General features: G+C 35.8%; 1 protein-coding gene across 1 annotated transcript in view; it reads left to right on the forward strand.

The window, feature by feature from the left end:
- Positions 1 to 17,688, forward strand: part of LOC150095633 (serine/threonine-protein kinase Chk2-like) — a 266,187-nt gene that overhangs the window by 63,121 nt on the left and 185,378 nt on the right. Inside the window, exon 5 of the mRNA XM_090409930.1 lies at positions 8,171 to 8,243. Coding sequence (XP_090266056.1) covers positions 8,171 to 8,243 — 73 coding nt within the window. The remainder of the gene's footprint in view (positions 1 to 8,170; positions 8,244 to 17,688) is intronic.

Raw genomic sequence — 17,688 nt, forward strand, 5'->3', positions numbered from 1 at the left:
TATAACCAAGTGGAAACACTTTCAACAACTATCTCTAATCCAGAGTATTTGAATAATAAGTTAGAACACCTTTTGGCAACTCGTATGTAAAAATATGATTTCCACATTACTTCAATCTTGGTATCGCCTCTGGGTTTGGCTCCCACTGATGAAACCTCAATAAAGATCGAAACAGGTCTGGATAGTGACTCTTCCCATAATGCATAGCATTATACATACCCGTAAGGATATGTGCTTTACATTATGGGATACAATTATGCAAGTCATACCACCTTTGCCACGAGTTGCCCCAGTCCTGAAAATACTTCAGCTGCAAACTTTGTTTGCTTACACTTGGATAAAGGATTAAACCAAGTGTATAATTTCTTAGTATCTTTAATTTATAATATCCCCATAGTTGAAATCAGCCATAATGATAGTCCCTCTTGTATCTATAAGATTTATTTGTCTTTGTAGTTCACTCTTTACGCATGATTCTGGTCTGCAGTAGATTCCAATATATATTTTGTTCTGTTAATCTCTGTTGCACAAGAAACAGCCTCAGATCTATTTCCTACATTATTCACATAATACCACTAATGTTGGAGATTTCTACTCCAGTTTCTACTTAATCCCTCTGCAATCATTAGTAGCACTTTCCTACTCCTCTTATGTTGTCTTTCCTCCCTGAATAAACTAAATCCATCACATTCTGTTCCTGTAACAATATTCTCTTCTGTCAGCAGATCTTACTAATGCTTATAATTTTTTGTTTCACAATATCATCTACCACTGCCAAGACCTTCTTATCTTTATTCCTGATGCTTCCGACATTTGTGTATACACATAACAACTGATGTTTGAGCTGATGAGTTGCATTTTACTGATCCAAATCTCCCTCCCTATTTGACAGTTAACAGTTTTCTTTCTTGACAAAATGAGTTCTGCATTTCTTGGGGTAATCCCTCACTAGTTACCATTCTCTCTCTCTCTCTCTCTCTTCAATTTATTTACAATTTCTGCCACCTAATTTAATGTACACAACCATACTTTCATGCAACCACCCAGATATTTATTACTTCCCTGACAATTCATATTCACTCTTTCACCAAACAACTATTCCTACAAGTGCCTGATACCAGAGCTGTTCAGATGTAGTCTGTATGGCCTATACAAATCCTATTGACCATCAAAGCTATCCTATATATCTGCATACTGCACACAATTTCTCCTACAATCTGCTCATCTCACACCTATCATACTATGGCAGTGGACTTGCAATTTTTACTCTTTTGTTCTTTTTCACCTCAACAGCAACTATTTTCACCAACAACTCCTTCATATCCCCTCTCATAATGTACTTTTTCCTTTGAAATTATTCTTTCCAAGTAGTGTAATTATATCATTTGCCTTTTTTTTTTATGTTGACCCCACAAATGAAAGGTCATTTGAAGCATCCACAAGACTCGTAACACTACAGTGCCATCTGTATGCAGCAGGTGATTGTTTCAGTCACAACACAGATCTTATCACTTGGGAAACTGATTATTGCTAATTCATCCAGAATGCTGCCAATCATGGAATCTTTATATATCACCATATCCTTTTTTTGTTTGTTTCTGTTTTCTTTTACTTCACATTTCACATTTCTTGCTATTTGCCAAGTGCCTTTCTAGTCTTTCCAACTGTCAAAACTTGAAATTCAGAATAATTAATGTTTAAGTTTCAAAATATTATGATGCTTTAAATTATCTTACCTGAAATCTTTAGTTGGAGACATGGCCTACTAATGAGCAGTAAACTATAAATTGAGAAAGTATACATTCAGGACAGTACATGAAAGAGTTGTCAGAAAACAGTATATTGAGGACAGCACACAAAGGATTTAGCAGTAAATTACACATTTTGAACAGAATGCAAAGGATTCGGCAAGAACTGTACGTAAAGGACAGTACTGTAGCTATGCCTATCAATCCATCATACCTCTCCTTTAACTCACCAACAAAGCACTCTGGATTATCTCTATCATTGCATTCATTCACCTTTCTTAAAGCAAAAAAATCTAGTCATTGTGTTCGTGAGTTAATCTCCAAACTATTCTTTAATGGGATGCTTATAAACTTGTTAATTTCATTGCTACTAAAACTTGGTCCTGTCTTAGTCCCCCCCCCCACCCATTTTTTTTTTAAGGTGGAGATGACCTCTCAGTGATGTTACAGACCCTTTTCATTCTTCTTTTTCTTTGCTTTTCTTCCTGTATTCTTTGCTCTACTGCTCCTGAGTATTTTTTACTATATTATTTTCCAGACTACCATCACTGGGATCCAATGGCTTACTGCCATGATTGCCATGTGGCGTGACCCATGAACATCTGAAGGGGGGGGGGGAGATCCCGGTAGTCTCGCACTACTTTGGCCTCTGCTTTGGAAAGCCAGTCAGTTCTGGATAGCCTGGAGAGGATCAATTGGCTAGTGGGCTTGCCTTGCAAGGATCAAGAGTTCTGCAATGTCTCCATCCCCCATGGTCTGGGGACAGGGCCCAAGGCTTGCTGTGGTGCTCGTATAGCACCACAGCAAGCCTTGGGCCTGCGTGCAGTCATTGCTTGCTGGTGAGTAGGCATCTGTCTGTGTGTGTGTGTGTGTGTGTGTGTGTGACTCCATGGTGGGTGGGAAGCTCTGATGCTTAACAAAAAACTTCTCGAGCATGAGTCCTTTATCCTCAATTGTTTCAGGGGTCCTAATGAAGTCCAAACCAAGTAAAATGATACCTTCAATACACCTTTTGATAACAGAATTAAGTAACAAAAGACGTGATACCAGTACAAATGTACCAGTTTTTTTAATCATCCAAGCAACAGGTGAAAAGCCAATAGGGAAAATGTTACCTTTCTTCATTCAAAAGGATCTTTTAGGGCTGGCAGGTTCTCCCAGAACAGTTAACAAACTACGTTCTGGCAATGTCCTTGTAGAAACATTTTTCAGAATATCAACAACATTCTTAAAAACTCCTCAGAGCCACATCACTGGGTGGAATACTAGTAACAGTGATACCCCATAAAACACCCACCTGTAGAGGAGTGATCTCAGAATGGAATCTCCTGTATGTTCCTGATGAGGAGATATGCTTAGAGCTGAAAGATTGGGGGTGACAGGTATGATGCACATCCTGATCCCTATTGATGGTTCCCTGGTTCCAACTAGAAACATCGTGAGCAGAATGCAAAGGATTTGGCAAGAACTTTTGATACTCCTAAGCCTCCAATATCTGTTAAAGCAGGATATCTCAATTGTCCTGTTAGACTGTACATCCTTAGTCCACTAAGATGCTTCAAATGCCAAGAATACAGAATGTCTAAACTTCTTGTCATGGCTCTGCCACCTGTGCCTGATGTGGAAGTAAAGAGAACGAAAACCAATCTTGCTCTGACAAGAAAGCTAAATATGTAAACTGTCATGGAGATCATCCAGCATACTTCCATGCATGTCAGAAGTGAAAAAATAGAAAGGAAGGAATACAAAAAATAAAAACAGAACAAAATATATATCAGGATGTAAACAGAAAGTTAGCCACCCTCACATCTGCTCTGAGATTCTCTTATTGCTGAGAAGGTAACAGTTATAGACAGTTGCATGTCTATTCCACCATTTGATAATTACACCATATCTGAACTTTACGATCGTGACTGCTTTTCTGTTGAGTGCATCAATTGTACGATGTACAGCCTCATTTCGAAAATGGTTCCATTCAATAAGAACCCTCTTATGAAAAAAATTACGACAAGGTTATCACTTAAAGACAAAAACCACCAGACCCTTCCACAGAAAAAATGGATACTTCAGTATCTACTGAAAGCAACTTGAACTTACTCAGTGATCCTGACACATCTGATGATGTATTGGATTTTTTTCAGAGGAAGAGTTAGACACTGGTCATCTATACTTCCCGAAATCTAATGAGAAACATAAACTTGACAAAGGTAAGTCCTCAACTTAGCAGAAACCAGACAAGACTATAAAGCCTAAACAATAGGAAAATTTTTACAACTGAAATGTCGTAGGTTTTTGTCAAACTATTGATGATGTTGTACCTGCTGCAGAGACACAAACCTATTTGGTTCTGTTTGCAGGAAACTTATTTAAAACCCAGTGAGGATCCTACCATCAGGAATATCACTCTTGTATGCAATGACAGAACTGGAGGTGGCTCTGCACACGGTGGAGTAACTATTTTCGTGGGCAGTCATACTCCATTCCATCATTTTCAGCTTAATACTGCTCTGGAAGCAGTAATGATTTGCCTATCTGTGTGGTTTCTAACCACAGTAAGCTCAATATATTTACTACCAGGTTCTGAATTAAATTAAATGGAACTCGATAATCTTATAATGCAACTGCCTTAGCCCATACTCCTAATGGGTAACTTTAATGGACATAATACTCTGTCAGGTAGTGCCAACATGAATAGATAAGGTCGTATCATTGAGCGAATACTCGACAACCACGACCTCTTCTTTATTAATAATGGAGCAAATATCCTCTTTCACAGCCTACCCACGCTTATTCGGCAATTGATCTTACAATCTACTTCCCTGCTTTTTTCCACTGCTCACATGAGATGTTGATGTAAACATATATGGCAGTGATCATTTTCCTCTTATCATCACTATGTCTTCACAAGAACCATGTCCTCCTGGATGGATGCCAATGTGGAAAATGGACCAGGCTGACTGGAATACATCTTCCCATGTCACAAAATTTAATGCTGAAGCAGTCAGTCAGACACCTATTAATGAGGCATTAAGAATGTCACATTGTATTGTCCATACAGCCACTGTTGCAATTCCAAAAAACATCATTCATTGACTTCCACCAAGGCTTTGGTTCTTCCAAAGCCTTGGTGGAAGATAGAGCAAGAGTATAAGATATATTTTGTAGATATCCTACCACAACAAATTTTGATATCATTTAAATGTGCTTGGACCAAAGGCCATTATGTGAGACATCAGAGTCAAAAACAATAATGGTAATCCAATAACTAGTGGAAAAATTGTCTGGGATAAAATCCAGAAGATGAAAGGTAGATACAGGACACACCGTTTGTCTACCTTGGAACATATTGAATGCATTGTTACTGATCCCAAACCTATTGCAGACACTTTGGGAGAAAACTTTGCCAGGATATCATCAACAGTTTTCTATCCTCCTGATTTTTTAATTTTGGAAGAACAAGAGAAACCGCAGCTAATGACCATACAATCGGCCATTTGTTAAGGAGGAACTAAAAAGGGCATTTCTCCTCTCTCTCACCCTAGCACAGTGGGGCCCTAATGGCATCCATTTTGAGATGATAAAACACTGTGGATCTCTTTCTCTTACTTTACAACAGAATATCCACAGAGGAAGAGTTTTCAGACTCTTGGCATAAATCAGTTGTCATTGTATCCCAAAGCCAGACATGGATCCACCCCAGACCAACAATTATTGTCCCATTGCTCTAACTAGCTGTCTTTGTAAGAATGCTGGAAAAAATGGTAAACACAGAACTTCTCTAGTACTTAGAAAGCAACAAACTTATTTCCAGCACACGATGTGGCTTTTGTAGACATCAATCAACCTTGGACCATTGGTCCATTTAGAAACATGTATAAGAGATGCTTTCCTGAAATGAGAACATGTGGTTTCAGTGTTCTTTGACATGAAAAAAACCTGTGACACAACCTGGAGATATGGCATGTGAAAAGACGTGTTTAATCTTGGTCTGTGGGGGTACCTTCCTGTTTTTATTAAGAACTTTCTATCAAGCTGTGTTTTCCAACTAGAGTGGGAAGCACATTATCTCATTATCGGCCATATCATCAAGAAGAGGAGGTTCTTCAAGGTTCTGTCTTAAATGTGAACCTCTTTGCTATTAAAGTAAACCCAGTTACTGAACAGCTTCTTCCCTCAGTAGGCCTTTTTGTTGAAGGCTTCACAATTTACTGTCATTCCTATAACATGAGGGTCATTGGAAGACAACATCAACAAGCTATCAGTGGTGTCTGTTCATGGGCTCTTTGTCATGGATTCAGATGATCTGCAGAAAAAACTGTGTGCACTTCTGATGGAAACTCACTCCACACCCCGATTCTGATTTAAGATGGGGCAAACTATTATCCTTGTAGTTCCAGAGGCCAAGTTTTTGGGACTCATCTTTAATAGAAAGCTAACTTTCTTTACAGACATTTGTCATCTTTGGAATAAGTACAAAATACATTAGCATTGAACATCCTCTGCACTCTGTCTTCTACAGAATGGAGTGCTGATTGATGTTCCTTGCTCTGCATTTATCATTCACTTATATGTTCAAAGCTTGATTATGGGTCACAGGTTTACAGTTCTGCAAGGGAGAACATGCTCCGGTGGTTGGACCCAATCCATCATCAGGGTATTTGATTAGCTACCAGTGCTTTTCACTTATCACCTATTCAAAACCTTTATGTTGAATCAAATGAACTTCCTTTATCACTTAGACAAAAACATTTATCTCTTAATCATGCCCAAAAAATAAATTCCCTTCCAGATTATCCTACATAGATAAGACTTTTCTCTATGTTGGGAAGGCCTGTATCACACACACACACATCAGACTGCCATCCATCCTTTTTGTTAAGTGCATTAAAGTCTATGGAAGCTGTTGACATGAGTGTTGACAACATTACCTGCACCAAATAAATAAAACAGCATTCCTCCACTGCAGGCTTGCACTCGATCCTGTAACCTCTTACTTTGTCAACTACTGAAGTCTCATACACCCTCATCTGTCTACCTTCAATTGTTCCATGCGCACAGCCCACTCTGATTTCTTGCCCATCTATATGGATGGTTTAAGATCAGAGATCTCTGTTGGCTCCGCTGCTGGGTTTCTGAACATTACAATCTCCAACCAGATCCCACTCAGTTGCAGTAGCTATATGGCAGAGTTGCATGCCATTCATCTCACACTTGTGTATATCAAATAAAACTCCAACCAAAAGTGTATAATTTATGCAGATCCTTTGAGTTCTTTACAGACTATGAGGTGTTATATCTGCTGTACAAAGTGATGACCCTTAGTTTTGATGTTCAGTTGTACTGCATTCCCAGCCTCATTGGAATTAAGGGAAATGGTATCGCAGATGCAGCTTCTAGATCAGCTCATACTTTCTCAACATACTGACTACACACAGGTTATAAAATCAAAGTTAATTGCCCAATGACAATATTCCTGGCAGGAAGTACTAACGAACAAATTGCATGAGATTAAGCCTGAAATTAAGCACTGACAGTCTAGTCAATGTAGGAACAGAAGAGAGGAAGTTGTTCTTGCTAGACTCCACAGAGGTCACAGTCATCTCGCACATTCTTATTTACTGAGGACCGATGACCCACCTATGTGTGTAAAATGCATCGCCCGTCTTACCATTAGTCACATTCTGGTGGAGTGCGAGCACTTCACATGAGAGAGAAATGACATTTTTACTTATTTGGTTGAGCCCTATACACTCAACCAGATGTTAGCAGACTTGTACAGATTGCATGATGTTTTTAGATTTTTACAAAACATTAATTTATTCAAAGACATTTGATTTCTTAATTTATTTACCTATTAACATGCTGTGTGTACTTCTGTAACCCTTGTCCTGGCACAATATGACCATTGCTGTCCTTGTGTCACAAAACCCCAAGGCAATCAATGAATTAATTTCTTGCTCTGTTCTCTTTATCCTCCATGAAAATGCAGCACTCCTTGCGATTATCCCTTCTCCGTCACTCAGGTCTTGACAATGTCTAATTGGGTCCAAGTCAAAATAAACAGTTCTAAAAATTCATTACATTTATTCATGATAATTAGTGATGATACAGTAAAAATCAACTATATTTGGATATAGTAGATTTTTACTGTAAGCAATCATAAGAAAATTAATCACTAAAAATTAATGGATAATTAATTTTAGAAAGTTCCCATGCTGTTGCTCAAAAAAGATTTGTATGAATTGCATCATTGTAAGCAGTTTTTTTTTGCATTTTCCTGTAGGCATTGCTAGATTATAAGCAAAAGAAATTTTATTTATATTATACTTTTTGGACAGTTGTATGCCTTTGGATATATGAATTTTAAATGAGTTGCTTTTTGTTTTATATATATTATAATTATTTTCTTTTCTCCCCATTAGCATTTGTATATTTTGAAGAGTCTTTTCCACCGGAGGTTACTAATAAATATAACTTGTCTAAGTTATTAGGAAGGTAAGGAATTTATAATTTAACTAGTCTTACTTAACCAGACATTACCATCCTGAATCTCAGTTTTGTCCCAATAGAATAAGTGTTTGTTTGTTGTTACCTATCAGTTTTGAAGTATGTAGTGCGTTTTTGAATAGTTCATAGAAATTTTCAAGAACTAGACTCATTTAAGTCCTCAATATGTCTCAAAAATTTTAAAATATTAAGTAGAAGTGATAGAACATGCCAGCATGTTCTATCACTTCTACTTTACAAACTTAAAATCTTACAAACTAAACATATGTGAAATATGTAAGTTGACTGTGTTTTAAAATAAATAAACCTTATTTTGTGTATTTGTTGTGCAGGACATATTTTATTTATACCTTTTACGTAATTGTCTTATTCAGGCTGGCTAAACCTTTAACCACCCAACTAGCCATGACATCTATAGACGTCAAGGTTAGCATGGATGCGGAGTGCATATTAAAATTGCAATACCATTGATATTACATTGAAATATATGATGGATGAGGAGTGTGTATTTTATCCACATCGCCGGTTAGGCAGTTTAAAAACAGACCTCTATAATAGCAGACACTTTATGCCATTCTGTTGGTGTCTGTTTTAGAGAAGTTCACCTGGCTTATGATGTTGAAAATTTCTTTTTGGGTTTATGATGTTGAAAATTACTTAATTCAACGAACTACTGTTCGTTGAATTAAGTAAGTTTCCTATAGTGATCATTGACTATCTTAGTCAATGATCACTATAGGAAACTTACTTAGGGTGACTATGATGACCTGCATTGCTTGAAAAAGTATTACTTTTAGTCTCTAAAAATTCCACCCATGGTGTTAATATGCTTTAGGATTTATGTCCTTTTGTGGGCGAGATTCACATAAAAAAAAAAAAAATCAGTTTTTTAAAAAGTTAAGTCATAGCAGCCTCCATCAAGCCTTACCAAAAATTAACTTCACTTATTCACTCATCAGATAATTCTTTCCATCATCTAGATCTTCCTGGTGTATACAGTATCTATTGCTCCTGCAAACTAACATACTTTGGACAAACTGGAAGAACAGCTAAAGCTAATACATGTTTAGATGGAAGAGCTCAGAAACTATGTTTATTATCTACACTACAGCCATTCTGGACTGGCAGACCATAGCATGGATACAGATCACCAGAGACAATTAGGAAGAAACGTTGCTTTTTATACAGAAGTTGATAAAAATCTGAGAGACTTTCTGGAATCTGCCTCAGCACTACAACATTCTTCAAATCCAAACAAACTTGACTGCCTCAAATTCCCCAAAATCTGGGAGACCATTTTCTTGAGATCTCCTCACCGTACTTACAGGGCACCAGTTAGGACTGTAGGATCCTGACTTTTTCTTTAGACTCAATCTAGTACTGTGAGTGTACTTGTGTGAACATTAGTATACTTCTTTGTGCCCACCAAGATGAAATATTGACATAATAACTTAATAACCAAATAAATTTAGTTAGTTAAATATTATTTCGAACTTTTTTTTATTTTTGTTAAAATAAAAATAACTTTAGGAACTAATGATTTCGGAGCACCTGCTGTTATTCCAGTGTTGTTATGCTGTGATCTTGCTATTCCTGAAGAATTTATTCCAGGCACATTCATTTAATAATGTATTATCTCTAGGTTTTTTTAAACAGTTTTATTTGTATGGTGAACAGAGAAATTCCCGTATAATAATAATTATTATTATTATGCGACACCTCCAGGGAGTCCAACGAATCATCGAGGGAGAGTGTGCCAACTGCATTGAACGATTGATCCCCTACCAACTACTAACCGTGCTCAAACTTGCTTAACTTTTTACTGAGCCATTAGTAACAGAAGCTCTACCAGTCGACCAACCTTTGCTGGATAATAATCATTTAAAGGAGAAGACATTGTTTAAATTGTGTACACAACAAATTCGGGCAATGATGTGGAGGACACTGACTTACACAAATAAGGAGATTCTAGTTTCATTGTATAAGGCTTTGAATATGCCACATATGGACTCCTGTGCACAGATATGGTCACTTTGTTTTCAAAAGAATGAAGACATTGGAAAACATCTAAAAGTGATTGACTAAGGTGATTTCTGATCTCTGGAATGCGAATATGAAGAAAGGTTGAGGAGATGCAATATGAAGAAGATGCAGTGCAGAGTTTAGTGGATAGGAAGAAGAGGAGAGTGATATGATAAAGACATATGTTGGTAAGGGATTCTTATCAGATTACCATTGAAGAGGGTTTTCATAGAATGGTGAGAAATGGGTGAGAGGAACAAGATGTCACTACTATGCAACAAGTAAAAACAAGTGATGCTTCTTTTTTGGAATAAGCAGTGCTCTTAAACATAGGCCTAAATAAATATGGATTTGTAAACCCCCCCCCCCTCCCACACCAAGATATGCGAAACTGTAATTCTAAAACAGCCCTCAACAACCAAGATTGCCTACTAGTACTCACCCATAAAGGGTACATATCTTCAACTTTCAAGCTTTACATCTATTTCCTTTGTGTGGTGTGTACATTATAGGTCTATATTGTATTCCCAAGGATGTCTGAGTTTCATTTCCATTAAACTAGCAACATGAGTTTTAACTATGCTTAAGGCTACAATACATGCTTAATGAGCACTCCATCTTTTGGCTATTACATGGTTTCGTCATCCTTCCCATACTCAGGCTCCTTTCAGATAGGTGCAATCTACAGATAAGTTGTCAAAAGTGATGCTTTCAAGGAGAAACTGAATTTTTTTTGTACTTCCTCTTTGCTTATTTTAAATTGCATTATATTTAATTTTATTTATTGAATTTCTTTTATATATTGTAAAAATAGCAACTGAGAGGGCATTTGAAGCATATGAAGTGCCAAATATAACCTTTCTGGTCAGCAGCAACACATGCTTTCTTGTTGCATTAAGAGGTTCTTCCCTTCTTTGTTGGAGGAAACGCCTCCAAACTTGAGTGATAGGTGATAATTTTCATTGCCTGGTGAAATATAACCACCTTTTTTTATTTATTTTATTTTTTTCATTGGAAACCTAAAGTGACTAAAATCATGTTCAGACTCCAGGATATGTTTACTAGTTTGAGAACTTTGTGCTGTGCTGTTCTGTTCCGTTCCTGCCACTTTAGGGGTTCCCATAATGTTTTATAAAATCTGTAACATTCTGAAATTTTTACTTAAAAAACCAGGACATTTTGTAAAAAATAACAGGACATGTTAAGAATTAAGAAAACCAAAAATAAAACTATCATATATGTTGCACTTTAAATTAAATACTGCTATAAACATACATTAACATTAAATCCGCTTTAAAAAAAGATTATCAATCACAAACATATTTAATTAGAAATATATTTATCAGCTTTATGGATCTGTTCAAGAATTTTTTTTTCTTTTGATATTTGATCATAGAACTCAGCATGAGAAATTCTTAAAATATGTCTTTACAATGATTAAAGCTTTTACTGTCTTAATTTTAAGTCTGTTTTTTTCATCTGTCCAGAGTACATTTATTAATGAAAAAACACGTTCAACAGCTGCATTAGTTCCTGGCAGTGCTAAACAGAAATTAACTAGGCATTTAATACTCCCGGAATTTATACTCTGCTTTGTAAAATGAGCAAACATTTCACACCATTTATCACTGACTCTTTGATCCTTCTGTTCACTCCACACTTCAAATTTCCTTTCACAATATTTTTTCACACACACAAACTCATCAAATAAGTCCTCTTCATTCACAGTAAAACTTGGTGACACTGTCTGCATGAATATGTAGCTTTCTTTTATGTTCTTCCAAGTCACAGGATCCTTTCCCTTTAATATTAATCCAATCCAAAGACTGAAGAGGTGTGAGAAATTGTGTATACCACTCCTGAATATATTCAATACAGGTGCAGTAGAAATCTACTGCATAGCTTTCAACCTTTTCAACTGTTATGTGTCCTTTTTCTAATTCTTGCAACTGTTTTCTCACAGTAGTTGTAAGGAACTTTTCTGCCTTCCTACAATTTAACCTTTCCACCAGTTTGTTTGTTTCATCCTTCATTTCAATTACCATTATATCTTGCTTTGCAATACATTTAATGGTATCATAAAAGATTTTTAATTGGCTGGCAAGGAAACAGGAGTGTAATTGAAAGTGGATTTTCAAAGAAATTTTCGAGACTGATAGGACATTTGTCAATAAAAAGAAAATATAACTTCAATGAAGGGAACATATCAATAACCCTCTGGATTGCAGGCAAAAGTGAGAGCCATCTTGTCTTGCTGCTACCCAAAACAGTTTTAGTTATGGCTAGTGTTTGTGAATTCACTAAATGATTTAAGTTCCTCAACTTGTACACAATATATGTGAAAATGTTGGTAAATCTTGTTAATTATTAACTGAAAATTGATAGGTAAGCAATCTGAAGTAGTCTGCACAGCATTATGTATCACATGTTCAGGGCCACCAATTCCAACTAAATTATTCATAGTGTTATCTTGCATTTTGAAGTACAGATTATCCTTTCCCTTTCTCTTCTTTCCACCAAAGTTTGTATTTGTATTATCTGCTAATATAGAGGTAACCTTTTTCAAGAGATCTAATACTTCCAACACATAGGAAAATAAAAGTTCTGAAGTTTCACCAGCTAAATTAACAAACTCCAACACATTCACCTTCATACCTTTTTCTTGATGATAGTATCTAATGACCAGAGGCACTAATTTCATGTCAAAGTGGTTTGATGAATCGATTAGTACTGATGTAAAACGAACTTCTTTTAGCTCTTCCTCAATCTGCTTTATCACTAATGGCACAATAACATTGGTTATTATTGCCTTGCACTTTGTTTGTGAACACCTGAATTTATCGTTGAAAATTTTTTTCACGATGGTTGTTGTGCAGTCCATGGAGTTAAAGCTGTGGTTATGCACCTCTGTGTGATATGTGAAAGTTGCTACCTGCACTGCCAGTGATAACTTTTTCCCTTTCACTCTTAGTTTTCACAATTAAAAAATTACTTATACTGCAGTTGGAAGCCTTACTGTAAACAGCAGGTTTATGTTTTTTCATTTTCACGTGGTTGACTACTTCTGTCCGACCACCATGCGAAATTTACAGTTACATAAAGTACATTCCACATTTTCATCTAAACCTTTAATGAAAGGAAATTCTCTTCTAATATTATCATAATACTGCACTTACCTTTCAGCATTATAGGGGTAGAAAACGATAAAAAATTATAACACACAAAGTATTGATCAAGTAAGATACTTCTCTTAAGCATGGGAAAAAAGAACATCACCATTAGTTACTATTAGCTAGCTATTATTAGTTAGTTATATTATTTATAATACTAATGATTATTATTATAAATAATGTTGATAATAATAAAATTTATTATTATCAACATTGTAATAGAAATTGGTACTAAAAACGAGATAAAATCCGTTTATCCATTTTTTCCTGAAGGATACTTAAAGCAGGACTTTTGGAATTAACTCTGGACATTTTTATAAAAAACGGGACGAATGGGAACCCTACAGTATACCATTACTATGTTTCATTCTAATGGAGTGTGAGTAATACTACTATCTTCTTATTGGAGACTGAAGTGAGTAAAATCACATTCAGACTCCAGAATATGTTTACTCTGGTTTGAGCTTGTATGCCCTTCTGTTCCTGCCTCTTTACTAATACTGTGCTTCCTATATATCTCCAAGATGTGATGAGCACTTGGTGATCCTTCTCCTGCTTTGATGCAACTGAAAACTTTCCATTAGCCAGTTAGCAAATAGTGAGCTAGCTGAACCACAAAATATGTTAAGAGATGTTTTTGGTCAGTTAGTGAATAATTTAACTGCCATATACTTTAGCAGGAAATTGCAGATAAAAAAAAAATGACCTTGCTTGAAAAAAGATTGTCCATATTATTAGACCTTCATTTCACCAATATATGTTGCCTAAATTCTAATCTCAATCAAGTTCATCACCATCTTTAGTCAAATGCATGTTTTTCCCAATAAATACTCATTCAGTTTGTTTGTCAAACCTTACTTATCTTAACTCCACCCTTATTATCTTTCACCTTAAAGGTGGAATCTCCTTTCTTGATATTTAGGTGTATCTCCTATAATGCAGTTATTACTCCACTACTCCAATATTTCTTAGGTGACTCATTGTGAAAAACTGACAGCATTCTCCATTTTTATTCAGCAAAGTACTAACCTTCCTAATCACCTTATCCACTCTACCAACATCCTTAATCTTTTTTTTTTTTTTTTAAACCATCCTTTCCAAATATATTATTAATGTTATTTTTATTATAAGTACAAATTTTATTTTCATTAGAAGTGCAGTTATTTCTAATACCATTACTGTTAAATGAATGTACTTAATGAGTTTCATGTGTTGGTTTTTATATTATAAAACGGCACTGAACTTGTAATATGTTTATTAATATATTTTTTATAACATCTTTTAAATGCATTTAGTGCTGTGAAATTAATAGATATAAATATTTTAATATCTGCCCATCCACTGTAGAATAAATATATTCTACAGTGGATGCACTATGCATTTTTATATAATAATGTACTAAAATCTCTTTAATTATAGTTTTTTAATGTTCTGAAAACATATAAAAAAATGTACTGAAACATTAGATAACATGGTCCTTCATTTCATTTCATATTTGAACACAACTTGATGTTTTATGTACCCAAACATATTAATATCTTTATATTCTGTCTTGGCCAGCCTTCAGGTCTTTTTCAAAATTACAGACAAAACCAGCATAAACAGATCTATGTATTAAAAAAAATTAACCTTCACTTGATAAAAACTTTTCTTGAGAGACATGAGAAAAAATGGTGAGATTCTTTTAAATGACAACTACACGATGTTATTTTTAGGCAGTAATGATCAAGGAATGGATGGAGTAGATAGTATTCATCAACAAATACAAATAATAATCTTCTTGAATAGCAAGCAGTTTTGTTCAAATAGAATGATGTGAGCAAACATCAAAATGGGGAATTGGAAAGTGAAATTTGTACTTGTCGTTCCACACAATATGGTTCTACTGAGATAAAATGAGTACCACTTTCTGTTTGTAGTGGTTCTGCTAAGGTAAAATGCCTTAGCAGAATAATCAGACTACTGAAGATAATTCTCCCTTAGCAATTTTTCAAATCATTAGAGAAAGCAGTTGACATAAAGAAAAAGTTGGTTCTTGTTGGTTTCCTATTCTGCTGTTTATATCTCCAACAAGTGATCTAAACAGCAGTTCTTCAATATTTTCTTAGCCAATGGCTACAATCTCCATAAAATCAGAAAAATATTAAAATGCTGTAACTGCACCCCACTTCTCTCTCTCTCTCTCCATTCAGAACAGAGATTACTCAAGATCTATCACCATTCCATATATCTGGGGCACATCCAAAAAATTGGCAAAAATCCTAAGGAAATACCTTACAACCACTTACAGATCACATAAAAAATTGGCATCTCTTATCTGCTCCACAAATAACCAGCCACATTCCCTAGACCTACCAGGTGTCTACCAGGTCCCTTGCATTTGCAAATTGTCCTATTATGGGCAGACAGGCAGGACAGCCAATAACAGCATTTCCGAACACAAGGACTACATCCAGTTTCAACAGTAAAGCCACTCAGGATTTGCTGACCATGCTTTGGATACCTACCACAGGATACGCTGGAAGATGACCACTCTATTACATCATAGCAAATACAAGTATGAAAGGCTATTCCTCAAATCTGCCTCAGTCCCGGAAACTTTCTAACACTGAACAAATTTGGGGCAGTCTCGTGCACCCAAACAAAATTGGGTGCACGAGACTGCCCCAAATTTGGGAAGCATAAATCTTCAGCCCAGCGGCCAAGACTATCCAATTTAGCCCACTCAGTTGCACAAGTTAGGACTCCAGGCCTGACTTTGGTTGCCTTTCTTCAGCCTCATTTTCCCATTGCTAGTGCCTGCGTGCACACATCGTTGTTTTTTGTGACATCTGATGATGGCAATAATGTTGAAATATTGGAATGTATTAATTAAAGTTTTTATAATTAATATTTTAGCATACATTGTTATTTCCTGAAAAATAGTAGTTGTGAGTAACAAATCTATAAGCCTATCGACCAGAATGAAGGTGTAAAAGTTTCACTGGGGTTGCACTGTATAATTCAGAAGGCATGGGCAGAAGATCTAATTCTGGATAATCTGTATTTAAGACATAATCTTTATTTAAGTTGTTGGTCAGCAGTTAAATTGAAGGAAGTGCAGGAAAGATTGTGTAAAATCACGTGTATGAAAAACAAGGGTGCACACTATCTGCACTGTTTTCATCATCTGTATGGATCTACATTGAAATAGATAACAGAATTAGCACAATGGTATGATGTAGAGTTAGTTGAATAAATTTATATGAAATAAGAGAGAAATTAGTCTGGATTTGAGAACTGGCTTAGAAATGAAGCAGTTGATCAAAGACAAGAGACCACAGATATGAGTTCTGAGAAGAATTAGGGCAGTGAACAGAGACATCAATGACAGAACCATATTAAAAATAAAGACATCAGAAAAGAACTTAACATTGTACATTGTTAGCATTCAAGATTGTGTGACCAGAGCTAATCTCATGATCTATGTCATTTATCAGAGCTGATAAGGTGGCTTGATAGCAAAAAGTGCTTTAGAAGACCAAATTGTAAGATCTGAGAATTGGGGTCCTAAAAGATAACCAACTGTGACAGAACTAAGAGAGAACCAAGGATACTATCATAGTATCCTTAAATTCCTCGAGTACATACATGAAATTGAGTGTGTATGAAATGCATACATACACGCACACGTGAGGGGGGATATGGAAAGTTCTGATAAACACCTAGAACAAAAATAACATTAAAGCAACTGTTATTAATATTAAAGAAGAACATATAAGAATATAAGAACATAAGTTACCTTCATAACTCTTCTACTAGTATGTTCTTTCTTGTGGTTATATCAGTTGCTTTAATATCATTTTTGTTCTAAGTGTTGTTTATCAAAACTTTCCAGACCCCTCCCCCTTGATGATAGAATTCTTGTTGGTAGATGAGTTTCATCAACCAGTGAAATATTGCCACCTTGCTTATTGGAGTCCTGTAGTGGCTGTAGCCATGCTTGGTCTTCAGAGCAAGATCTTTGGTTTTTGTTTCCTCCCATCTCTTTCTCCTTGCATGCTCTGTTGGAACCCAGAACCTGAATTCCTCCATTTGAGGATATATCAGTAAAGCAGTTCCATAGGCTGGCCAGTAGTTGGTTGACTGTTTTGAATTTACAGCCAAATCAACTAAGGCTGTGAGGTTAGTGTATGTTCTTCTGACTAGTTTGTCTGTTTTGTGGAATGGTCAGTAGATGGTATATGGTATCGAATCTGATG

This window comes from Typopeltis vanoorti, chromosome 20, assembly GCF_054136105.1.
Source record: "Typopeltis vanoorti isolate ZY-2024b chromosome 20, IOZ_Tvanoo_1.0, whole genome shotgun sequence".
In the NCBI taxonomy this organism is placed as follows: Eukaryota; Metazoa; Arthropoda; class Arachnida; order Uropygi; family Thelyphonidae; genus Typopeltis; species Typopeltis vanoorti.